A 27,748-nucleotide genomic window follows, 5' to 3' on the forward strand; every position below is an offset into this window, starting at 1 on the left:
GCCAGCACATGGTCTGCAGACGCTCAGCTCTCAGGAGGTGAGGGTACAACATGAAGCAAGGGTGTATGTGGTGTCCATTGGTGATGGAGAGGAACCGGCCATCTGTTGTGGTTCACTGATATGGAACATGGCAGTAAGAGCATCTGCATATATTTGGGGCCCCTAAGCTTAACGCTAGGAGAATAATTCTTTTATTGATAAAATGTCTTGAAAATTCTTGATATTTTCTATGTATACATGCAGTCGTGCTTGTTTTGATGACCGTAAAAACAAAACAAAACAAAACAAACACAATAGAACTGAAATATAGAGTCTTAGTAATTAAATAATCTGTGGTAAAATACAACTACTGGAGGGAAAGAAGAATGGAATTCAATCCAGCCTGAATAAAATAATTGTAAGTTTAGGACCTTATGCCTTTTTAAATTACAAATATTTACCAGTGAAATTCTATAACTAATGATCTGTCCACAAAAGAAAAAGTCAAAGCAAACCAAAACCAAATATGCACACTTAAAGCTATTACTGTAGCTGCTAAGTGAAATTGAGTTGTTAAAAGAGAAAATTCCTAAAAAATGGGCAAGAATTCTTTTTTTTGGCAAGAAAAAGAGCAGAAAGAGTGATGTACCATTTATAACATAAAAAGTGAAAGGAAATGCCAGAGATATTTTTGTCAAGCCCAAATGAAAGGAGCAATGATCCATCAATTTAAGATTATTTTAGAAACAGTCTGTAATCTGGTGCCACAGATGTTGGAACCATATCAAGAAATTGTTGGGCGTTATGCTGTGCTAGATTTTTTTTTTTTTTCCCCAAAATAAATGAACTTCAAGAATGGCTTCAGTCCTTTAAGATCACAAGTCAGGAGATATGCAGAAAATACAGTTCTCATTATTAATAGTAATGAAATTAATGATGTATTAAACCAGCAGAAGTGTCTGATAGGAGGGCTCTAGTGTCAGTGGCAGATATATAAGCAAAAATACTTGGAATTTATGCTTTGGCTGTTGCCAAGGCAACTGTAAGCTGGAAAGCGTGTGACTGAGAGCAGGGCAACTCTACAGCTAAGAGGGTCATAGTATGGTGAGTTTGGCTCTCTAGTTCCATTAAACCTACACTTTTCAAGCTCCCTAAATAAAATCATTATTAATTTTGACATTTAGAAAGCACACAGGATTATTACTTCAAACACACTAGGTGTTAGGAAACGTTCTTCATCCATTTTTACTCTATAGTAACTGCTGAGGAGGGGAAAGTGTCTCAACAGTGCTCTGATTCCTCAATATTTTATTGTTCCTACTGTACATAAAAAATTAGAGAGACAAGCCAATGTACTTAGGGAGGAAAACCCCATTGGAAAGGGCATTGTTTTACTGTAAACTGGAGAGCGTTTGTGAGTAGAGTTGTCCTCTCTAAGCTGCATTGAGAACTGCTCAGTCTTGCTTTCTTAGCTTTTTCCAGCCTACGAGGACTTAAGTTTGCTCAATGTCAGAGGTATTTCTACCCTTAGCAGAACTGGTTTTAGCCATACCTAGTACTCTTTTTCTGTTTTAAATTGTATCTAAGGGAAGCTTTTCAACAGGACAGTCCTGCTGCTCTTCCATGAACTGGTAATGACTATGACTAAAGGGCAACACATTATGAAATGAGGGGATCAGATGAGTAAGAACAGGTCAGCTGTTAAAATATTATGGGCAATTATGGCAGGTGTGAGAAATGCCATCCTCTGAATTCAGTAGAGGACTGAGGGATAAAAGTAGGTTTTGGTCTTATCAGAATGCTGTCTGCCAGCATTATTCACAATAATTTATCTAGGGAAGTCACTGCCATGAGAGACAGGAACCAAGATCTAAACAGAGGCCAAAAAAGATTAAAGATGTCCAGGAATAAAGGAAACTCCCCAGAAAGGAGAAAAGATGAAGTATTCATGACATCTGTCTTCTTGTTATAATACCTAACCTTACAGAATTAGGAAGCAACTCCCCTCTAAGTGGATTATTCCCTGACAGCACATTTGGGTGGGTTTTTTATCTTTGCTAAACTGTGCTAGAGACCACTATCGTGGCCAGAGCAGCTCATCCTGATGGACAACAGGGCTGATTTGTATGTAAATTCCTATGAACTGCCTTAATGGGTCAAAGTCTGCACACCCCATTGATTCACTTTACTAATAATTATCCTCAAATTAGCTAATATCTGTTTCCTATATATACTCAAGCATATACAAATGTAATGTTTTAGCTTAAGGACTCAGCCCTGGGAATGGCTCAGCTGCCTTCAATACACCTCAATTATAATGCTGTTAACAGGCCTTCACTACACTGTTATGGGCCAGTTTTTCTGCAGCATTTTTCTGACTTTTGCCATTGCAGAACTCCAATCAATTTGAATGTGTTAAAATTTGACTCCTATGATGAACAGTTCCTAACTCAACATTTTATGTTCCTCTCCTTCCCAAATGCTGGTTCACAGGAGTTAAAAAAAATAACAGGTATTACATACTTTGCTTTAGTGACAAGACATTTGGGAAGGAATCATCCAACCTTGAAATAAAATCTTTATTGAAAGCAATTCTACATCCATGCCAGTCAGATACAATGTATGATCAGAAGAGGTGTCCCAGGGGAAAGCTCAACGCTGTAGACAGGGTTGATTACTTGGACCTCCTGTCAGTTCTTAACTCATTGACAATGGCTGAGACATTCAGTACAACTTTGTTTTCTTTATTTGGAAGTAAAGTTAATATACTTACCTTAACTGTGCCAAATGTACTGGAAAATAACCTGATAATAAAACGAACCATCCTACGAAGTGATAATGTCTGTGTGTGTTATAAGCACATTTTGGCAGGGCTTTTGCAGATGGGTTTTTCAGTGTTAGGAAGGAAGCAAAGTACAAAATGATGCACAGATAAAGTATCAGGTTTCCTCTCAATGTATTTCCTTTCCATTTAAGGCCTGTTACATACTTTCCTGAGATACAGTATATTACTGCAATGTCATTTTTTGTTGTAAACTGAGTTCAGTTCAGCTATAGTAGTTGTTCTTCAGGAAGAACTGAAGTGGGTTTTGGTACTAAAAAGGCGTCGAACTACAGCTTTGAGAGTCTTCTTAAAACAGAAACAATAGGTGTCCTTCTATAACAGGTCAAAGCCTTAGCAGATATCCATAGCCAGTTTGGATATACCAGATTAGGACAGACAGAAAAATATAACCACCGTGGAGGAAGAGTGCAGGGCCTGTATACTACTTAACCCCATCTTGAGAGACTTATGGAAATAATCGGTGGTAAGTGACCCCCTGATACCATAAGCTCTATTTGTGTAAACTGTTCAATTCATTGCACTGCAATGTAGATAAATTTAAAATTTAGTAATAAATTGGGATTCTTTATATTTTATGAATGCAAACTAAACCTCATTATTATTTATGTACTGGCTTTACGGATGATTTGCTCAGTTGCATTATAGTGGTATTCACCAGCTGATGAAGCTAAGCAAATGCAAACATTATCAGTTGAATCCTCATCTTGTTGTTTGTGAAATCTGTATACCAAGTTGGGAGGGGGGAAAGCTTTGTGCTACGACCTGCTTATAGAGGAGCTCCAAAACACTGCGTCAGTCCTTTGCAAAATGGGCCATGTGGTTTCTTCTGCAACAAAATATACGCAGTTCAGGGATCACAGTGGACTAATACAGTTTTAAGCTACTTTCTTTTGCCTGTGTAAAATGCAAAGGTATTTTAAATTCCTGTTTGCTCCATAGGTTGAATTCGAAACAAGAGCTATCCAAGACTGGTAATAGAGAAACCAGGTCATGGTGTATGATACGTTACGAGAGGGGTCAGAAATAGTTCAGACATACTTAAGAGCTTGCTTTTGCTGAAAATAGCCTCCATGGCTCCTGGCCTACAGAAACTCCATAGGCTTCCTGTGTTCTGCAGCTGTGGGTTCATATTACAGCTCTTTGGGAAAAATCCCTTCTCTTCAGTTGCTCTGGGACACAAGAATGAGCACTTGATGCTGTCTTCTTCTGCAGACTAGCCTTTAAATCTGACTGTTGGATGGCTATATATAGTACCTGGACAGCTGACAGGGACCCGGTGGAGAATGGGCTTCCTCAGGGGATCCCCCACATATCTCACAGCATGAGCCCTTCCCTGGATGAACTGCCTTGGAGTCTAGCCCTAAATGAAAATAATAACTAAACTAACTCCGAACATCAGTTCACAGTTGGCTGAATAGACTCTGAAAAGCTGAAGAAAGGAATTTATTCTGGCTTAGCCTGGTTTAATAAGGGAACAGTTCAAAATAAAATCTCACCACTGGGTGAACTTTGCTACCTGTATGATGTCCTTTCTAAAGAGTGCGTGTGCTCTTGCCTTTGCACACACCTCACATAATGTCTGTCTTGTAGAGAAAGTCTTCATTTTCCAGGTGACTGGGGTCAAGATGTACAAGCAGGTTTAGATATCTAAAGGGACTCAGGCTTCTACAGGGGCTTCATTCAGGAATGTGCTTTGGAGAAGTCCTGCTTGTTCTACTGCACAATGGGAGCTGTGCTCCTGCCTCTGCCCGCAGCTGTGGCTATATGAAGAAGGCAGGGTAACGTGGTACCTGCAGCTCAGTCTGGGGATTTTTTTTTTATTTTTTTATGGTCATCTCCTGTATTAGAGAAGCTCCAAAGGCAGGGGTACATACAGGTGTCCCGGTATGGCAGGGACAGAAAGGTCAGGAGCTCATCTTCATGCTGTGGTGGATCTGCTGAAGAGCCTGGTGTGGGCAGAAGCTCAGTCCCACCCCCAAAAACCATGCTGTGTCAAAGAAACGGATTCAAAATCTTTTCGCAAAATCTTCCCTATTACTGCAAAAGTTCCAGGTCTCCCTTTTGGAAAAGTGATGCAGCTGGGTCACCTACTAAGTTCTTCCATTTACTGACAACCAGCACTCTGTCCTCCCAGTTTGGATTGGTTTTTAATATTTTTGTGCATGAACGCAAACTAGTTCTGACTAATGCTCATAAGACTGGAGGGAGGAGGAGGTCTGGCTAGTCCATGTTATCACAGTGTGAGTAGCTATTGAGCCTGAAGTTTGCCTATTTGGGGACAGCCACTTGGTAGGAGTCAGCTGAAGGCCACCAACTTTCTTAAGGAGCATCTCAGACTCCTCTGGCTGCAGCTCCGTGCACAAGGCATTTGTTTTTGCCTTCTCTAACAGCCCTGTAGCAGCATGTATCTCTCCAACAGCAGCAAACCCCTCTTCAAAAGCCACACTACCACTGCAAGCACGAGTCTCTCCTTGGGGAGAGGATGGGAGAGAACAAAACCTCCCGTGACAGATGTTAGGCAGATGCTAATGCACTTCTTAGAGGTGTTTGGATAGTAGAGTGATAAAGGCAGCGTTAGACTACACAGAATAATATATGTTCAGACAGAGATATAACACATAGAGGCCTTAATTGTATTTTTGGCTGGTGGTGTAACTTTTGCTGTGATTGATTTTTTTTTTTATTTTTTTTTTCCTCTAAATTCTATTTCTCTTTTTTTTTTTTTCTGCAGAACAACAAGCTTATTGTAAAGACTAACCTGTCAGAGGTGCTGGATCTCTATGCTTTTGTGGCCTGTGTGGCTCAGAAAGCAGCAGATACTTTTACATGAATAAAGATTTAACTTTTCAAACTGCTTAAATATTTTCGTTCAGGAATGCCTGAAGCTACTTTTCCTTGTAACATTAAAAATAAAAAGCAGTTAGTAACAATCTCCCTTAAATCAAGAATTGTAAATATAGAACCTTTATCATCAGCACAGCACATCCAAAAATGTCTTTGTAAAATAAATCAAATTATATGAGTTAATTGATTCCAGGCAACATCAGCAACTGCAGGTGGAAACTGAATAACAGGATGTTTATTAATGAGGGACTATTAATCAAAATTGACAATATCAATTCCTGTTTCTTTTATTTGAATTCTACCTGCAAAATCCATGGACATACTTGCTGAATTTTTAAATAAAAATTTAAAAGTAAAGAAAATGCTAACACTTGGGATTTTAGCTTTAGATCTAGGGCTATTTGTTTAAACAGCGAAAGGATATCCTAAATCCAATTTGACAGGCAATGCCAAAGATGCCAGTGGTAATTAATTAGCACTTAATTTAGACCACAGAACAACAGGATATGGAATTGGTGCTCAGTGCCATTTCCCCTTAGGCTTCATCTCATGAGGGTCAGGAGTATGGCTGTTGCATTGAAGGTCAGTAAATAAATTGGGGGAACACATTGACACTGGACTTTTCATGATAGATATCCTTCACCCTTATTACTGCCTCTGGCTATCGCTGATGAGAAAAGGCCTGCAATTGTTCTGTGAAGAATGCTGTACACAGGCTCGATCCGAGCAAGGTAGTGTTTGAACTCGGGCGTTGTACAGTAGTGGAGCTGGGTGCTTCCTATGGGCAGAGAGCTGTCTCAACTTTGTGTCTGGGCTGCAAATAAACTTGAAACTGCAGCACAGAAAGCTGGAGGAACTCTGACAGGTGAGAAAATTCGCTTAAGAGCAGTCCTTAAGTTTGCTAGCTTTGTGAGCTTAGTTTTAAATTAAGCATAATTAAAGCCAATGGAAGATTTTAAAGTGAGGTTAGAAACTAGGTCAGCAAGGGGAAAACCACATTTCCTTATTATCCTCTTGTCTTTGTCTTAGTAATATTTGGTACTCCACCAAGCAGCTACAGGCTCTTAATAAAGGTGGATTAACGTTATTAACAGCACTGTTTTCTGATGGGGACACTGAAGCTTTGACATGCTTAGTGATGGACAAACAAAAGTACGTGGCAAAATAGCAGAGCCACCAGTTCTGCTGGTAATTCATCTGGTTTTTAACTTAGTGAAAGAAGCCACTCTTGTACAACACAGGCAAAGCAGAGGGTATATGGAAAGCACACAGGAGACCCTACGGAGCCTCGTTCACATGCACATAAATTGCATTCTTCAGTTCAGATTTACTGGTATGAAAAATAGAAAGATAATGAGACTCAGTATTATAATCCTCCTCCTCCCAGTAAATTTAGTGTGTCTGCCAGCCACTACTATGCTTTTTCTTACAGTAAGCTCTACCCATCTTCCAAAAGAGGGGCTCAGGTGGAAGGGTGTCAGCACTGGCACCGCTACTCAGCGATGTTCCAGCTTTCTAAAATCAGTTCTTACAAACTATACCCTACTATACTTAAGTAGTCCAGTTCCACCATGGCCAGCAGGATGATGAACAATGGGAACTTCAGCAGTTAGAGCAGGTAATTCTTATTGCGCATGCTAGATGTACTCCACTGGCACAGTTTTATCCCCTTGGTCCCCAGAAGGGCTATCTGCATTTCTATGTCAGCAATCACTGAGTTAGACAGCACTCTATGCTCAGAAAATGTATTTTGGAAGCCCCAGGTTAACAGTTATTTTAACTTTCACTTCATCACACCCTTTGCAGCATCTCTCTTGACAGTGAGTGAAATTTTGATTACTGTTAAAGTCACTGACAAAACTCCCAGTAACCAGGAGCCAGAATGGAGTCGGAATTTCACCTTATATAAGCTTAACGTTTTTCATTTTGGATGATATCTACTTTTACTAAGTGGAATTACTGCTTTTGACTATGTCCAATCTATAACCTCTTGCAGCCTTCAATTATAGCCCTTTTGTGCTACGTTAATCCAGTTGACAGCAAATAGCTCAGCCCTGGATATGACAGGTTCACTTTCTGACTTAAAGCCCAAAAGTGGCAACTGGCTGGAATTTCAACCTGGGTTGCTGAACTGTAGACAACCTGCTCAGATATGCATATTTGCTGGTGAGTCTAGAGCTTCTTGTGAAAAACTTAGTTTCGCTAACAGCACATTGTTTTTGTCCAGCGTTATGAATAAGTTATTCAGTTTTGTGAGACAAGTAATTTTTGATGTTGAAATAAGAGAATGTGCTGAAGTTGGAAGTCAGAGAACAAACTCTCACCAGTTTTCCTTTTCTGTGAGCTCCTATAAATAGAATTACTTCATAAATTGTTTTGCTTCAAGACTTTTTAAATAATTTAAACCTTTTAAATATTGACCTATTAATTGACCCTAGTATAAAATCTCCAATTTTTAGTCTATATTATCACCATCTTATTGTTTAAAATTAAAGTTTGTTTTCAGTGGTCAGCCCAACAGAGATGATTTTATTATGGGATCTGACCTCAACCAGGATTCCTACTCTTTCAGGTTCAGTCCTGAGCTCTCCACAAGCAACTATTGCAATATATACATGCTGCATTTGTATCAAATTTGAAAGATGCTTTAACATGCCTCCCAGCATCACGATTGTTTCAGCCCTGATATTGAACATGAGTAGGATGAATGTATCTCTTAAATGCACTAGTGAGTATGTGCCATGAGTCTTTGATTTCTTTAAACTTATTTACATTTTACTTGCCCTTGAGCAATGAATTTACTATGTCAGCATTGTCTTTTCTACTTATACTTTGTCTGTCTTGTCCACTCACCTTAGCCTGATGTTTATTTTTTGTGCATGTATATAGTCCATTGCACTAAATGCATGAACTGCCTGGAGTGGAGGATTTTTCATATATTGTGTCTTTCTAAGATGCACCCTTTGTAGTACTGCAAGTTCTGCAATATTTCCTAGCTTTAAACTATCTTTGAATTTTCTCATTAGTACCTTTTAAAGTCAAATACCCATTTACACATGTACTGGTCTTAGACGACTGTGGTCTAACTGCCTTAGACACTTTAGAAAAGTCTTTTTTCTCTATACAGGCAGCCCAACCTCTCTCAGTAGCTGTGTTTCTTTCATCTTCGAGGCTTCAAGTGACCAGACTTGCCAATATCTGCTTTTGTCTGACCCTGATCAAAATTCAGTTAGAAAAATTGTTGAGAAAACATACACAAGTCTCTTAGACCTCCTAACTGAAATCATGTTTGACAGAAATTGAAGGATTTAACAACAAGTACAATCTCGCTGTTGATATCAAAACATATACTCATCAGTCTTGGGACAACTCATTCAGTAAGCAGCTTCCAGGACATCAAATCTCTCAGTCAAAGCTTAATTGAGTAAAATGTCTCAATGCACCTAATAGAGTGGCAAAGAAACAGTTCTGATAGTGCCCACCTGCCAAACAGGTCTGTCCCTCTATGGCCTTGCTTGTTGATGTTATGCATAGGCATGCTGTTCTTGGAGATGAAGCTTAAATGCTTTGCATATGTTTTTTTTTTTTTTTTTTCCATTGTCTTGAGCTCCAGAAGACCGCGCTGTCTGGCTCTCAAATATTCAAAGAATTCAGGATGCTTTTTTATAGGTGCTGCATGGATCTTCCTCTACAGCAGAAAATGTCTAACCTTAAGTCAATGATTGTAAATGGATTTACAAGATGAGAAAGTGCCTCCTTAGGAAGTAAATATTGTAGTTTTGGGATGCAAAGCTATATAAACATAATTTCATAAGAAGAGTAATGGAAACCTGTTAGCATGTAACCCAGAAAGATTAAGCAGTTCCTCACCATAGTGGTCAGGTGACATTCAAAACACATTTATCAAGATCTGAAATTTGCCCTCAGGTAGGAAAATTGGGGCCGACACTGAGCCCAAAGCAGCTGCAATGACTTCATGGGATAGATGCTCTGAAGGAATGGAAAACTCATTGTTTTGATGACACTTTTATGAGATGGTTATCCAGATATGGAAACATATCTGGGTTGTTCTAGGAAGTGATCTTAAGTTGCCTGCTGCTACTACTGCCACAGCTGTACTGAAAACTTTCTCTGGACTGAAAGTTTGAATATGGACAAACTGATGTTCACAGTAAATTTTATTTACTGGAAAGCTTCCATATGCTGTAGGCTTGTCCCATATGCTATATGCTACTGAGGTCTCCAAGATGGCTGATAGTGTTTGGTGAAGACCTGGCCTTGGCAATGTGGGCAACAATGATCTAGGAAGTGGGAACAGTTTAAAGGCAGATGAAGCGCTATGCTGAGGTGGTTTAGTGAGGCTGAGCCTAGTGCTGACACAGATAACATGGTGTGAAAAGTTTACACTTTGTCCATGAAGGTGCTAGGAGAGCTATGGGAGAGGGACTGGTGGGATCTGTAAAAAACACAGAACTTTTCTGAATTCCCTTTTCTTGGCTCATCTCCATGGCAAGGGCTCTTCTTTTGGAAGACCGCAACAAAGCTCTGGAGAGGATGTGGCAATGCTGTCTAACACTGGGGCTGAGATGGGTGTAGAAACCCTTGGCTTAGGGGAGGTAACTGGTTGCATCTTGTGGACCAGGGGAGGAGGCAAGTTGTCGTACGCTTGGCTGGAGTTAGCCGCTCTGCAGATTTATGATTTCACATTGTACCATAATGCGTAATATACGAAAAGATAAATATTTTCCATTCAGCAACATCTTGCTGTATTTTCATCTAACTCTATAATTTTAATTATAAAGTGAACATAACCTGTATCAAATTATGATTTTGTTAACATATTGAATGAGGACAAGAAAAATAAATACCAGATTTTATACTGTACAGGCACATGAAGGTATAGCAAAAAAATCTGGTTTCCTTGACCACATTGTCATAATATGCATATATAACTGCTTATTGAATCCAGGCTGTGTAGACAACAGAAAGAACACTGGCTCCATACCATCACAATGCATGCCCACAACAAAGAGGAGGAAAGAACAGGCTCTTTCATTGTGTGTTTCTAAGTATTACCAACATAAGGGCTAAAAACATTACCTCTGTCTGAAGTGTATCTATATATCCATGCATAAGTTATTAACTGGGTTCCCTGAGCACAGTTGCTGAAAATATTAATATATTCAAATTATATTCTAGCTACTGCAAAAACAGTAGATCAGACAAATGTCTTAAAATCTCTTCAGACAAAAGGAGTCATGTTATTTATAAAGTTCCTCCCCCCCCTCCCCTTACTGGAACACAAACCTTCATTGTATATAATATATGAGAACGCAAGATGATCCTTAGATGTCAAAATGTGGCTTAAAGTTTGAATGTAATCATAAAACAGTGACTCTAATGCTTGCCATAAACAAATTGTCACTGGTATTATGTAACTTAGACTATTCACAAAGTATGAAAGACGGGACAAATAAAACGTGGCTGCCAAACACTATGGGCCAAATCCAAAGTTTGGGCCAAATTGCTCGAGCAGACTGGGAATTGCAAACCCACTGTGGAATTTGGATTTGCCCCCCCCCAGCGCTCAGGCTGCTCCTATGGCTTAAATTACAGTGAGATAAAGGTTTTAGTTTGTCAGTTTAGATTGTAGGGCAGCAAAGCAGCAACCAGTGGCTTCTGCAGCCTGCCCTGCTTGCACTTTCTGGGAGATGGGAAAGTGGGAGAAAAGTTCCCTAATTGCTGTAGGACCCATTTTTGTACGAAGTGGTTTTCTAGAATGCAGACAAGTATAGTCAGATTGCACCAGCAATGCAGCCTGAAAAGGGGAACATTGCGCTCAAATGTGGTAGTTCTGAATTCGTCATCTTACCCGGGGTGCAGGGCGCCGCCCTGTCGGGCTGAGGCCCTGCTCTTTGCTCAGACTCCTTAGGAAAACCGGCACGGCGGGTTAATGACAGAAGACCATACCTCAAGGCAAAAGTCCTTGTCTGTGAACAACAACTAATCATTCATAGACGGTTTCCTTTAGTCCAGGCTCTAGGAGTAACATATATCTGATAACATGCACCCTGCACAGATTTGACTTACAGCTAATGGTTGTGTTGATGCCCTTTATCAGGGACAGCAACCAAACTAGGTGGTTGTCCACCTCCCTTTCCCCCCCCCCACCTTCCTTTTAAAAACAAAATGACATTTTTTTCACAGCCTGAAATAATTGTTCAAGCAGAGATACTGGTTTAACTCATTATGAATTATTAGTGGAAAAGTGGGTCTCAGAAGTATGTTACATCTGAAATATTTTTCGTCACTTGAACATGTGCCGTCCAGAACTGGCCCTATTCTACCAGTCACTGGGAACAAACACTTCACATTCACAGATGCTCCTAATTTGGTGTGGTTTGGAGTGTAATTTAGATCAAACGTATCCATGTAAATGAGTCAGGGTTTCTTAATTAGGTGCCTCTAAAGAAAAAACTTGGACCACATCAGTAGGTGTGGGTGTGGTGCCCACAGTACTGGAATCTTTCCTATAGATGAAGCTGAGTTTTGTTCAGGCTTACTGTAGGTTTTTCTTTCCCTTTTTTTTCTTTCCTTTTTTTTTTTTTTTTCCCTTTCCTTTTTTTTTTTTTTTTTTTTTCTTTTTCCTTTCCCTTCTTTTTTCCCCCTTTTTTTTTTTTTTTTTCTAAAGCACAATAATAAGTCTGCAGATGGCATAGACATAAAGACGCTACTTCAGAGGAGCTGTCTAAAACACTGTCTCTTTGGCAAATGCCTTAAAGTAGGTCATTCTGCTGTGATTTAGGTTTATATTTCATTGCCAGCTTTTTGTTCCCATTACAAGTAGGGTGCATTCCAGTCCACAGATTTGCTCTTCATTTTTTTCAGATTGGTTTTTATTTACAAGAATTTGTAGATCTTCATAAGAAAATGGCCAATACCCTGTCAGAAGCACTAATCATGCACTTGACCACAAAAAGAGATGTATAAAGGTGAAAACCTGCAACTGTTGGAATGCAAAATACTGTTCTCTGGAAGCAAAAAAAAAATGTATTGATTCTCTTAACACGGTGATTGAAATGATTGTTGCATCTTTTGCAATGTGTGAAACATTATTTGATCTAACGTAATTTCAGAGTCTTACAGGGCAGGGGTATCCATTGCCCTAGTTGTTCAGGTATTTGCTTTTCCTTTTTACATATTTGCCACTGAAAAGCATCTATTTCATAGCTTTGTAAGAAAATAAAAAATCAACAAGGTCTGTTTTCCCATCAAAGTGCTGGGAGATTTACATGCCAAACTCCCACTAACCTTAATGAATTACCTGCATAAATTCCCTTTCAATCGATAGTAGAATAGATCCTATTGTGTTATATTAATTATTTTGCACAGAACACTGACATTTTGGCATTAAAGTCTTTTTTATTTTGATTTGTTAAGTTCCAATGGATATCATAAGGAAGTTCAAGCCTATTATTTATTTTATAGCCTTATTCTGAGAAAAATCCCATATCTTTAGTCGGAAAAATGAAAAGCTGTGTAATTTACTCTTTGATGATCTGGTCCTGGACATTAATGTGTTAGGGCCCAATCTCTCAAAATAGTAAAAAAAAAAAAAAAAAAAAAAAAAAAAGTAGGGGGAAGAAAAGCCCTTTTGTAATGAATTGAGCATTCTTAATTTTCATCAACAGAAAACATTTGGGTTAAAAAGAACGCTAACCCCAAGCAATATTAAGAGGTTACAAAATCACATAAATTAACTCCGCCAGTGATATTTTACTAAAGCTTATGCGAGTGCAAACCAGAAGCAGGGCTCTCACATGGTCTTGATTAACTGAAGAGTACTTAGCAGTAACCAGCCCTCCCCGAGCTGTGCTGGCCATATGCACACGTACGCCCACAGCCCCAGAGCGCACATGGACCAGGCGTGGGGGCTCGGGTGGGGGACTGGGAAGTAAGTGGAGAGTGGAAGTGAGAAGTGTTCGCTCTGTCGTCGTGGGCAAGTGCCTTACCCTCTTCATTCCTCACTTTCTCCATCTACACAACTAGGATAATAAAACTTACTGACCTGAAAAGGAAGTGAGGAGATTTAATTAATGTTTGAAAAGCTTTTTGGAGATCGTTTGATATTGAGTAATGGGGGATGAACAATAGGAGCTCTTTGAAACAGGGGCTCTATCTATCTGTAGTTGTGTACTGCACCTAGCACAATGGTGCTGTACAGCCACAGTCAACCGTATCATAAATATTTAAATTAAAACTCTGTTAATTATTTTTATCATTCTGTTACTTGCTGATACACCAGTTCAGTACATTTTGAAGCTTGGTAGCATTGAAAAGTACCAAGTGTAATTATTTGCCTAACTGTTATGAAAATCAGGGTCTATATATTTAAATACGGTTGTGGAAATAGGAAGTATGTGGAAACACAGGTAAAGATGTGGTTTTAATTACTCGTCATTCTTCTAATTAAAACCATTAAGCTGTAAGGTATTCTTCAGGGAAGAGGTGAACTTTTCAAGCTTTCTTATTCCTCAGAAAGGAGGAGGACTAGGCATGACTGCAAAACACTTGGTAGCAGGTTGCACCCACCCCAAAGTGAATAAAGTAAAATGTATAAATGTGATTCTGGAAGACTGGATTTTTTTTTTTTTTTTTTGTCTTTAATCCAAAATATATTTTTACTCCTATCCTGTACACACTTGTGCCTGGCACACATTTTATTGTGTCCACTAATTTACAATGGGAATGTTTAGTAGACTGATGTGTACTTAGTAGAGAGAAAATGGGTTTAACTCTTTTTCTTCCCCCAAAATGAGTCCTGGGAAGCTACAGTGAATGGGATAAATGTTGGCATTGCTCCAGCTCCTATCTAAAACTCTTCTATAGCTGAAACAGAGAAAAGCACATGTGCAAGAGCGTGTCTCGATATATATTTGCCCTTCTCAAGCTAGAAAGTGATCAATTAATTTCATGTAAATCTTAAAATGCTAGTCAGGGATGCCTGAGTCTTTTATGTCCCTGGCCAGTCACCTACTCACTCCTCTGGTGCAAGAGGACATTTCTCCTCCTCACATTTCCAGTGGCTGCTCCCCAGGCTTGTAGGAGTAAGACTAAGCTTTTCTCCCTGCTGCTGTCCCGTGGCTGAAGAGCAAGAGCTGCATGAGTTTCCTGACTATAAAGAAAGGTCTTGATTCAGGAAACAATTTCAACAAATAGTCTTTCTTGTGCATTCAGTTAAGGGCTTCTTCATATTCCTGAATCCAGGCATTTTTCCTGAAGCAAAATTTAAATGCTCATCCCACATTTTGGGTTGTAGATCTCCCACAGGTTCTCTGAGGTTTCCCAGATGGAAATTTGTTGCATAGTCCTTCCCTCCCAGGGGTTGTTTTTTCTTTTAAATAACTTTTAGTTTTCTTTTTTGAATATCTTTCTTAGTGAAAAGCATGTACAATTCTTAATGTAATCTGTTTTTCTAGTGTGTGAAAAAAGGGTTCTCCTAAGCTTAGATTTAATATGTAAGCCTGCCGGAAACTGCTGATATGACACATAGTTTAGCAAGTGAAAATCACTTTTGCTATATCTTGCCTCCACCAACTTTAGAAAAAAAGAAAAAGTTTGCAGACATCCCCTGCTTAGTATTACTAGATACCATGCTTTTTAACTTTATTTTCTGATTTTCCCTTAGAATTCTGGGTAGTACTGCTGGACTTGTCATCACATTGTCATTGTGTCCTGGTGTGCGGGTTACTGTGGGCTTCTGTCTATGCATGGCTTTTTTCTTTTTCTTTTTTTTTTTTTAGATCTTTAATAGGTAGAAATAAGCCTGTTTAGCCACATATAGCTTGCAAAAACCTGTGCTTTTCAGAATGCAGTTGCCACATGTTGCGAGGTTTGAGGGGTCTGCGTGTTTCGTTTGTCAAGATTGGATGCTTTTCTTTGCTCATAGACCTATGAGCAAGGGGAAGGTTATTTTTCAAAACAACTAAAGCATGAATACTAATAACTTTTGTTAGATAATATATTAATATTAGTGGGTTCATCTTATATAAAAAGTTCTACTCTTGATGAGGAGCTTATTTCCAGTGAAATTGATGCAAACAAACAATTACTAGTAAGAATGAAGAATTTGGGCAGGGGGGAAGGCAACCAGGAAGAAAATTATCATTCTCTCTCTGAAAGGGCAGGAAGCCTGAATGGCATCTGAAAATGTCTTGCCATGCTATGTATAGTACGGGAAAAATGGAGCAAAATAAATGGAGTTTCTTGGATTCAAAGGTGAATGAAAAGGAATTGGCTTCTGCCCGGACAAGGCAGCCAGATAGGCCACAGTAACGGATCCACGTGATAAACCAAGAGGCAACTGCAGAGCTCCCCAGACAACTTGCCTGAAGTGCCTGCCAAGGAGGCAGATGCTGCTGCTGGAAGAATATCTTCCACAGTTGGGCATCTGGGTTCAGTGCTTTCCACGTAAGGGAGAGGGATGGTAACGTCAGGCTGGCCCTTGTCTTCCCATTTAATTATTTCAACATCCATTTTATACTTTTGTAAATAACATGTGTTATCCTGCCTTTGTGCGGGAAAATAAGCAATGAGAGGGGTTTTGTCTGTAATATATCCCTTCACAGGGGTGTCTACATGGATGGGTAAAGACAGACTGGAGCTTGGCTGCCCTGAGCTCCAGCCTGGTCAGATGTGAGACAGCTCGGGTCTGGGAGTCGCAGAGCTGCCTTGCGGTGGCACGGAGCTCAACCTAATAAGCAGAGCAGGCTGAGATTCATTAATTTAACATTAATAAGCACAGCTTATTAGCTCAGACACAGTGCTGTATAATGCAGGCACACAGCTTCTGGAGCAGAGCTGCGTCTGCCCTCGCCAGCTCGGAGCGTGGTGCTGAGGACCCAGCCAGGGTGCTCCTCTCCCCTACCACATTTTTGCATTAAGGAGGAAAAAAGTATTTTGCAGTCGCTGGAGAAGCTTCTCTGCAAAAGAAAAAAAACCCTTCAGGCTCTTAGATTGTATTGCTGGCTTGTGCTGAGTCTTTAAGTCATTTAAACTTCTTGTGCCTCGGTTTCCCAATGGGTGTGTAATAGCTTCCTCAAGATGCTGCTGTAAAAGCAGGTTAGGTACTGATCATAAAATACTGTGGGATCCTTAGGGAGAAAAATGCTCCTTTTGCCTCACTTGAATTATAATTCTGTGAGTAAATTACTGGGTACAAATAATGATTTATCAGATAGGGATTGGCTGTGCTCAGTTCACGTTTGTGCAGAGACCCAATGCAAGGTTTCTGCATCATTTGATGTCCTGTATATGCCTGCAAAATAGGACCAGAAAGGTATATTGGTTTTATCTGTTACCTGTGATTAGCTCACTGTTTAGGAGTAAAATTCACTTGTAGATGAGCAACGTGGAAGAGTGGAGTCCTGGGGAACTGGGATGCTGTTTTCACAAATGTGTGGGACAGAAGTATATATGGGCTTTATATAGCAAGCAAATATTCTCTAAACAAGTTCAAGTAGAACAGGTTGTTTTCTGTAGCCCTTTCTTTGGGAAAATCCTTACTCAGATTGGGTTTTGTTGTTTCTTTCATGTATAAAGTGTATTTGTTTGATTTGCTTATCTTCAGGAAGAAGTATGAATAACCTAATAGCAGTTGTGCTCAATTATTTTCAGTATGAGTCCTAATAGAACAATTCCTTACGTTATTAGACTAACAAGAGCTATGTGATATGTCTGTTCAGCCCCATATTTTGTCTCATCTGCTTATGAATAGAATAAATTCCATGCAAAGATGAACAGGGGACATTGGTAGGTTGTTTTTTTTTTTCCCATAAAATGTAAAAAACTTAAAAGAACAGGTACTGTAACGCCAAGCTTTGCTTTTAATCCCCCTCCTGTGGGCTTCATACGCTGCACTGTGACTTCTTGCAACTTCAGAGGGCTTGGTTTAAGACAGATATATGGCACTGGTGTTAATCCCTGCTGCCAGGCCTTTCTCGCAGACTCTCTCATCAGCTGCTTTGTCTGGGTTTCTAAAGGAGAACCCTTCTGAAGTGCATTTCACATTGTTATTTGTGCTTGATCTGGAACTACTCCTGCAGACTGGATCGCCGCAGAAGGAAACCATAGTGCAGCCTCGCTGCTGCCAGTGATTTAGGATAAGCGTAGCCTTCTGGGCGAAGGTTGGATTCTCGTGCTGAGCTCCTGTATGTCAGTGAGACATACGCTCTCACGTGCTGTACGCAAGTCTCAGGCTTACACAGTCCCATGGCCCGGGTCTGGACAGCCTCGTTCTCCTTTATGTCTGATAGAGAAGAAGGAAAGGGGTAGGAGAAAGAGGGGAATGCCACAGAAACAGCAGAACTGCAGTCCTTCAGCTTCTCCCCATCAGAAACCCCTTGAAGTCCGGTTCAACAACGGGAACAACAGCCATCTCCATAAGCAAATACAGAAATTGCAGTAATATGCGTCAAATCAAACCAGTTTGGTTTGTTGTTTTTTTTTTTTTTTTTTTTTTTTTTTTTCAACTAACTGGAAGCTTTTGAACCTTCTGTGATTTACACTGAGAAAACCATGTGATTGAAGAGGATGGTGCAAGGTGAAAGTCAGTGGTGAGGTTGGAACATCATACACATTCGCACTCCTCTTCTGAAGTGTATCCTTAAAAGTGATATAAGTCTATGTTTCGTAACCACTGCAAACTAACCTTGTTTCCTAGGCTATTTAAATAAACACATATTGCCTATATTTATATAATATATATATCATGTCTTTACTAAAAATGTATGTATGCTTCTTTATTTTCATTTATGGAACCATGAGGCCATTCAGAATGGCCCCTGTCTTTTTCATTGACAAGTCCAAGAAAACATACCAGTTTTTACCTTTTTTTTTTTTTTTTTTTGGTGTTTTCAGTATCTATTTTACTGCTGCTTCTATATGAACGGAGCAAATCTTACAGAATAGCCCTATCCTTCCCTGAGGATGTGTATGCATGGCAGAGATGGCTGACCTTCAGAGAGCCTCAGATGATTGCTCTTACAATGCTCAGATCCTCAAATGACTCAAATATCACATCTTCCTGCCTTCCATCACTCTGTGCCACTATATTGGGTCAGTATACCTTTAGCTTCACCACACTTTCCACAGTGACACTTAGGTAAGACCATGTGCTTGTTTAGGTAGTACTATATCTATAAAGTTGTAGTCAAGCCCAGTATTGAGTACATATACATTACGAAATATTGGTCATCTATTGTCTGTATTTTAGTGTTTTGTTTTGTTTTGTTTTTTATTTATTTTATTTTCTCCAAAACCCACCAGTCTTGATCCGGTTTTGCCAGTTGTTCTACACATACACAGCAGGAAACAATTGCTGTCCCAAACAGATTATGCTCTAAAAAGCCAAGGCAGACAAAGGAAGTATTATCATCATTTTGTAAACAGGGAACTAAGGCACAGAGAGATTAAGTGATTTACCCAAGGTCACCCAGAACATCCAGTCAAAGCCAAGAACTGAACCCACATCTCCTGAGCTTCAATCAAGTGATTTAACTATGAGATCAAAGACTTATTGTGTATACCTGATATCTCTCCCCTAAGACATGGTAACAAAACTTTTTCAGGTTAGGATCAATGCCACATATGGTACAGTAAATTTTGTATATGGCATATCTGTGCTGACAGCATGTACCCACTTCTTTCACTCAGGTTCTTCCCAGGAAATAATTTCCCTTATTATTCTTCCATTGACAGTAATAAATTATCATCCTTCTCTAGATAACCCTCTGAAGGAGAGAATGTGTGCACACAGTACCTCAGATGAATACATAGAAAACTGTTTTTCTGCAAGGCCAAACTCAGTCATTTTATGGACTGTTTAAAATCCTTCCATGCTTAATGAAATGGGGACATTTCCATGACTATATGGACTTCATTTTACAGTTTCAACTGGAAGCTGCAAAACAAGATAAAGGATCTACACCTCTCATATATATAAACCAGGAGAACACAGCAGAAATGATCAGTATAAAGTCATCATTCATTATAAGCTTAGAGTAGTCTTTTTTTTGGAGTCTTTATTACTCCCTCACTGGAGTCATTATATCATTCCTGGGATGAAATAGTCCTCTGTGCACAGGGCCTTCATGGGGCCCTGGGTCCTACTTAGTCCCTTCAAATTTAAGGGTAGTTTGGCTGAAAAGTGACTGTACAAAATGTCACAGGTTAGTCCCAACAGCAGGATGGCCATGAAGGGAGGAACAGGATTCTGCCATTCACGTGCCCCTATCGCAAAGTTTCCACTTCATTCCAGAAGTCAACCAGCTGCAGGTTGGTTTCTGAGTGAGCACATGGTGTATATCTTTATTGTTAATGCCATGAAACACAGGAAGAAAGCCCAAGATGAACATGAGATCCTGCGTCTGACATCTCTTGCAAATGGAGCTCAATGAGTGTGGAAACCACAGAGGAATGATAAGTTGGTGCCTCACTGTGTAATTTTTCTGCCTCTGTGGTATCTCATGAACATTAGGAGAGCAAAGGTGCACTTCCAGATCTCTCCTCAGCGCTTCTTAGATGTTCTGTGTTGTCATGGGCTTCCTTGGAGGTACAAGAGCTCATAATGTATTTTATTGGGTGAGGTTATTGCTATCTTTGTGTGCCTCAGCATATCACATGGTCAATATGATTGAACAGCAGTTATTGCAATGGTGAAAACATGGTGATCCAAAAGTCTGTTGCTGGAGAAAGTAAAATCAAATTGCAGTTGCCCAGTTCAATGTACCTGCAGCATAGTAATTCTGATGTGTTTGACCACATCTCAAAGGAAACATAACTGTTCTGCTTTCTAGTAGATGGAAAATTCAGAGTTTTGCTTAGACATACTGATTTCTTGAGCAGGAATGGGATATACATAGATACCATAAATCATTCTTAGTTTTGCTAAAAGACATCATTATCTTTGGGTTTTTTTGGATGGCATTTCCAATAGGATTAGGACACCACACACAGATTCCTTTTAAAATTATTGATCTGTTAGTACCACAGTTCTACTTACTTTTTTAGGTGTTCAAAAAGGATTTTCATTGTGTCATAGTTTGGTCTAGGGAGCTTTTTTACCAAGTTCCTTATGGATTTGATGCGAGTAGCGTTGTCCTGGATTTCTAAGAGGGAAAAAAAAAAGAGAAAACAACCACTTGAGTACCATATTAAGACATTATTTTGCCCAGTACTATATCTGGTACCTTGACAAGAAAAGTCATCATGACTATGTGATTAAAACCAGAATATATCATACATTTTGTCACCTTAATAGCGAGTAAGAGTAATTTGCAAGGATTAAAAATTCTCTCTTAATTTTAAGGAAACATATTCTGTTTCACAGAATTATATTCTCAGGCTTTTCATTTATTTTATTAGAATATTAGATTATCACCCTAACCTAAAATATCTCCAAGTAGTGAGGGACCCACATCTTAAATGTAATTCCACTTTGGAATTGCATTTGTCCAATGGTGTAGCATCTGCGATGGATGCACTTCCCAGGTAGACTTTGTTGTCTTTTTTTTTTTTTTTTTTTTCTCACCATAATTAAATCAGCTATATTTATGAATCTGTATCTTTAACAATACACCACAACATGTTTGGAAACATAAAATGATGTGCTGTTCTTTTTAGTTGTGCTTTTTGGTGATCAATTATTTTGAGAAACTATTCCACTGTAGCTATATTATAATACTTACAGCATCTCACAACTGTAATTTCTGCAGGAAAAAATTTCTATTTCAAACTTACCATTAATAATAAAGAATGCAGTACTAAGGGCTTTAATCTCTCTTTTGAGGTGATAAGAACATTACTATCCTTTTTGTTAAGATATAGCTTTCTGTTTTAGCATGATTCATAGTTTCGTGGGAAAGGTTTGACTGATATTTTCATCGATTTGTATAAGATGTTGCAACTAAAACAAAGTCATGTACAACTGTGCTTCCGTTAAGGAACAGATTAGATAAGGTGCCAGTAGGTCTGACGTAGGGAAAGCATCTTGCATGTTACATGCCCTAGATAACCTGAGAATACTTTTTTTGATCTTATCATCTATGATTTAATTATCACCTATCATTCTTCGTATATGTTCCTTTTTAATATTCATATTACCCTAGCACCCAGAGATCTCAATCAGGACTGAATCCCAGTTGCAGCAGGTGCTGCATAAGCATACATGGTGATTAGTGCCTTAATTCAAAGATTTCACCAAAATAAAGTTTCAAGCAAAAAATTCCTGCAATCAAACTGAATTTAAAAATTAAAATTACTACGATAATATTCCTTCCTCAGCATGTATTCTTAATTCCTGTTGAGATTAATATTTCATACACACAGATATAGATGTATATATATCTATATTGTTTATAATTTGAACTTTTATATAGATATGAAAGAAAAGATCTCAAAGTAGTCAATGCATAGGTATTATTTGCCAGTACAAAATCCCAAAACTTTCATATGGACTTATTCTATAGGAAGTCATGCAATTTGCAATAATGATAATGAAGTCACACACAAATGAAGGATATGTATTTTACTCTTGTTCTGATTTGACCTATACAGAACCTTAACTTCTGAACAGCACAAACTCTCACAGTCTTGCAACCCAGTCATCCCTTGATGTTTTCTGCCACAAGCCATTTGTGTTGTTTATTTTTGCTCAATGGACAATCTGTCCAGTGGAAATATAGCTGAAGTTATAAATGAAAATGATATGAAATTTTCAGAACTGAATTTATTGTAGGAAGGTGGTACAAATTCTCTGGGTTTTTTATTTGTGCTGCTTGGTGTGCATACATGCTATGATCTTACCAGATAAGTTATATTTAGATTGGGGTTGCCCTGACTGTTGTTTACTGAAACTTCTCAAATAAAGCTGCTCAGCTCACTTGTTTTTTAAATCTATTTTCTCCTGAGAATTCAATGGACTTGAGTGGAACAGAAACACTGAAGTAGGGGAAAAAAAAATCAATGGAAGAAAATGCTCCCTGTTTGTCCATTGCTGAATATTTGCAAAGAAATGTCATACAGTAAAACTTTACCATGCTCTCTTGAAGGAAATGTCTCTGCTCTGTGTTGATTAACACAGATACTGGTTTGGTAATCACCTTCCCTACAGAAACAGCTACATAACAGAGGTTTTGCTTCCTTGTAAGGTGTATTTGTAAAAGAAATAAACTAAGAAGAGCAGTATTAATATACAAAGAGATTATTTATTGAGAGAATGGCAAGGGTAAAAAGCTTTGTTTTAGGGCTTACTGTACCAAAGTCATCAATACAGATATACAGGGTAAGAGATCTTTAGATAGGCACTAAAGCACAAAACCCATGGAAACTTTGCATAAAATTATTTTGTGAATCAGTCTATTTGTTAATTGTTAGTCTATTGTAAAAGAAGAGAAAACAGGCAACACGTGGTAACTTTAGTCAGCATTTCTGAACTGAGAATGATAAACACCTCTGCCTGGCTCTGGCATTTATCAGTACTGAGATATTATTACCACATAGAGTCACAGCATGGTTACTGTTATCATCAAAAAAAAAGATCCAGCTAATCTTAATGGTTTGTAAAGCCGTTACCTGCACTGGTCTGACATTTATCATGATCATTTTACCACATGAGTCCTACATTGCAAAGGTATTTTATCTGGAAGGGACATCACTATGAATTATTATTTGCAGCTAGGTAGAAAATTGTATGTTGTAGATACCTTTTCTCATTATAAATCACAGTCACATTTCACCATTTCCCACACAAAGCTGCTGAGCCCAGGCTTTTTGCCATAACACTTAGTCTCGCTCTCTTTTATAGTTCCACGAAAATATTGGGTACTCTTTCATTAAAATGGTTGATATTGGTGTTTTTTTAAATACGATATACATGCTTGATTTTTCTCTAATATAAAAGAATTTGTTGTTCCACTTGAGAAGCCGAAGAGGATAAACTGTTCAATTTTTTTATTAAAGCTTACTCTCACTTCAATTTTTGTGGCTGTGCTTGTCTTTACTCTTGACCTTGTTGATGGAATATTTAACAGATCAGATGCAAGATCTTATGTTTCATTTGCAATACCTAGGTATTTGCTTTCTTTCTGTAAAGCCTCGAGTTCCACTTCCCTAGAAACGTTCCCCTTTCAGATGCTTAAGTAAAAAGATTTTAAAATTTAATTTTAGTTGAGGTTTTCTCTTTGCCATGCTCAAATGGAGGGAGGAAATCCGTAAACATGGACTTGTATAAATAGCTTTGGAGAAGGTATCCCCCTCTTTGTGTTGTATTATGAAGCCTGGCAGTACAGGGTGCAAAGGAAGGAAAACACTCTGAACAGCTGTAAAATTCTCCAGCTAAATCTATAAAATGAAGCAGACGAGTTCTGATAAAATGAAACTATAGCATTTTTCATTATACTCTTTTTAATTGCGAAAATTGTTGAAAATATGGGGAAAAGATTCCCATTTTGGAAAGTTAGACTCTTTTCCCTGTGAAGATTTATGAAAGAAAAGAGTCATCATAATCACATATATCAAATAAAGAATGAAAGGATGGTTAATCCTTTTTGCATTTTTGGGGCAAAATATGGAAGATGTAGGTGATAATTTCAGCAGATCAGGATACTCTGAAGTGAATCGCAGATGGGTTTCCATGTAATATTTTCATAGAACATATATTTAGAATTTGGGTTACTGTCTTTAAAAATAGGGCTGGCTCCCTTTAACGGAGCAAAACTGTGGAGATGCTCTCTTGTTTATATTTAAATGAAGACTGCATTGAAAAAAACCCCACTTAATATTATATAAGCCCTTTTGTAAATGAGCTTTGGATAAACATTTGAGCACAGAAGAAAACATGATGTATCTGTAACATTAACAGTGGCTGGGTAAAAATGAATGAAGAAAGTAACCTTTAGCACTTGTGTCCATAAAGAATACTTAAGCAAATCCCACCGAATCTTTCTTTTAATCATTAATTTTAAATGGACATAGCTGTTTACAACAAGCCACTTTGTTTCAGAACAGGAAGTCCAGGGTTTATCTCCAATAACTCACGTTTGCTAGGAAGGGATGTATGTCTCTAACCTGACATGCATTCATTATTTTGTAAGGTACCGGAGTCTGACCCGTGACCCTCCTCGGACCTGCTGCATTATTCATGTCCGACTTACTTTGTATAGTTTTAGTATAGCGCCCATTTCCCTTTACCAGGCATTTCAGTGGCTTGTGCATGTTTAATGTTAAATGGCATTTATGGCTCACATTAATGCCTAATTTTATCACGAGCCATGGTTTCTTTTTATGCTCTCAAGCCTCACAGCTGAACTGCTGAAAAAAAACAGTGATTTATGATTCATAATAAAATATCAAACTATTGATCTGCCACCTAATCTACGTTTAGTTGTTGTTTTTTAGACACGGTTTTCTCTGATTTTCTTACATGGCTCTTCTCACCTTGTTTTGTTTTTTTTGGATAAGATTTCTGCTGTGGTTAAAACGTCATACACTGTTGCTACAGCAAAATCTGCCTGCCAAGAGTTTTTACAACAATTCGCGACTGATTCAGCTGCCGAGAGAAAGACAGGTCTTGTCTGGAGCTTTTTTGGTTTGATTATTTCATTTATTTTTATTTTTTTTAATCGGAACTGAGTAGTTTAGGTGGATTTTTGAGTGCTAATGAAATTGTGAGACTTATGGCGTTGGCTACAGCCAGCCGTAGTGTGGGCAGACGCTCTGTGAGCTTCCCCACTGTGCTGCTGTGCAAGCATCCCCGCTGTTATGTTTGCTATAGTTTTAATGTCTGTGAAAAATTCCTGATGCAACTAAATTATGTTCTGCCCTCTTGTTTGTATAAATAAACACCCGACTTAGCCAATTCATCTTGCTCTTGCCCATTTTAGAAGCTTGCCCTGTCACACAGTGCTTAACCCCAGTCCTTGATAGCTTTGGTGTTATCAGGGATTGAAAACTTGCTTAAAAGAGAGTGCTCTGTTGGCTTGATTTTTCTTATTTTTTTTTTTTTTTTCAGAGACATCAACTGCCCAAAATTCTGCTTTCATTCGGTAAGTCTTTATATTCTGGAAGTCATGCTGGCTAAAAATGCACAGATTTTTATGTACAAACATACAGATACATTATTTGTATCACTTTTACTGTCAGGATATTTTAATGTTACCGTATGCAACATAGAAGTCCTTATTTTAATCACTTGCAGTACACTATTGCAAATGTCTTGTGCAGATATATTGTAAAATATTTTCTTGTTTTAAAAAAAAAATCTATAAGAAGCGCTCAAACTAACTAATGTTTGCTATAAGGAAAATAACCAATTTGTGATCTGAATTGATTTGACTTTTTATTCACGCCTCAGAAATAGATGTTGCAAAAGAAAATGAGAATTGCATGAAACCTCTTTATATGGGCAATTGATAAATTCATCCTATGTGATATAAAGTGGAGTTTACAATGAATATTCATACAACTTTTGAGATCCATTAGCAAGACCCAAGACAATGAGTTTGCAACTCAGTCCCATTTAACAAAAATATATGTGGAATTAATGGGAAAAAGCAGCACTTACAAAAGTTAAACTTTAATGTATCAAACTCCAGGTGCTGGAGTTTGAGGGAAATAACCAATAATAGTCATTTTTTACATATTTGATGGGACTGATTATGCAATGTGCAACTCTAAATGGCTTATAGCACATTGTAGCATGGTTCCATCCCATTGGCTACAGTAGGGTGCAGGCAGATGGATGACAGTGACAAGGAGAGAAGTGCTTTTGCTTAGCCGTGCGTTAAGATGCCATCCAGAAGCTCTGTGCACTGCAGACACTTCATTAGGATGCCAGGATAATGGTAAACTACCACTCAGAGTGACACCCCATTTCCTGCTTACTGAGCTCTCCAACCTCGGCAGATGTCAACAATCTCACAGTGCTACAGAGCAGACCTAACTTTCCAGGCACTTTGACTCCAATTTTTTTCCCTTAACAGTGCCATACATTACATGCAATATGTAACAGCAAGTACCAAACAGAAAACAAAATTTGCTCTCCTAATTATAACAAAGCAGCATCTGACTTAGGTACTGCATGCCCAGCGTACATACAACCAGTTAGCAGCATAAAAGAGGAATGATCTTTGTCAGTCAATTTTGGGGGTTAATTAGACTTAGGACTTTAATAGCTAATGGATAGTCTGTTCCCAACTGAAATGATTATGTTTCACTGCTAACTTCTACCAAGCATCGGAAAAATATGCTGAGCTCTTTCCTGGTATTTCATACACGGTTACAGCCTTGTGCAGGGTTTTCTGCACAGAAAGAGCAGACTTGAGCATCTGGATGGTGTGATATTTTCTCTACAAATGCACAACTCGAGGCTGTAATGCACCTCCCCAACAGCAGCTAAAGCCAGCAGAGAGACTGCGTTGACCTGCACTCCTTTCCACAGAAACACTCTTTCAAAAATTGTCTTCAGACACAGAAACAGTATCCATAAGGTCGCTATTTCTAATTTAATTTAATTTCTTGAACCTACTGGTTTGTGATTATGCATGCTTTTGAAATCAAGAATCCTGTTTATCCTCTTTATAAAGTATTTTTCCCCATGCATTTTTGGCCAAAAAGGTGACTTAGCAGTAGCGCTCTGCTCTACCACAGTGGTGGCCCATCACTTCATATTTTTGTTGTGTGAAGTGGTGGAAGCATGAAAAGGCATTACTTCCAGCTCCTGAAATCCTCGCTCCCCTTTTCTTCACAGCCTCCTCTTGTCCCCACTGCCTGTGCCAAGGATGGGCTTCCACTGTCATCCCTCTGGTCCTCACCCATGTTCTCCAAACTGCCACGTTGGTCAAGGACCTGAGGATGGATGGCGGTTTGGGACAGAGAAAATCTGTGGCAGGGTGGAAGGATGCACGGGGGATGAGGTGGCAAAACATTTATTAGATTTCACCTCACGTGAAAATTAAGATGCTGACTAAGAACTGTCCCAGAACAATCGGAAAGTTGGGGCCATATCCTGTCACATTTATTTAG

At 38.7% G+C, this 27,748-nt stretch overlaps 1 protein-coding gene across 6 annotated transcripts in view; it reads right to left on the bottom strand.

The window, feature by feature from the left end:
- The window catches only part of ARHGAP15 (Rho GTPase activating protein 15), a 332,260-nt gene that overhangs the window by 3,649 nt on the left and 300,863 nt on the right, over positions 1 to 27,748 (bottom strand). For all 6 annotated transcript variants that reach the window (XM_032997444.2, XM_032997445.2, XM_032997440.2 and 3 more), the window contains one exon: positions 20,730 to 20,835. In XM_032997444.2, the coding sequence (XP_032853335.2) occupies positions 20,730 to 20,835 (106 nt within the window). The remainder of the gene's footprint in view (positions 1 to 20,729; positions 20,836 to 27,748) is intronic.

The sequence above is a fragment of the Tyto alba genome, unplaced genomic scaffold, assembly GCF_018691265.1.
Source record: "Tyto alba isolate M040663 unplaced genomic scaffold, T.alba_DEE_v4.0 Super-Scaffold_7, whole genome shotgun sequence".
NCBI classification, from domain to species: domain Eukaryota; kingdom Metazoa; phylum Chordata; class Aves; order Strigiformes; family Tytonidae; genus Tyto; species Tyto alba.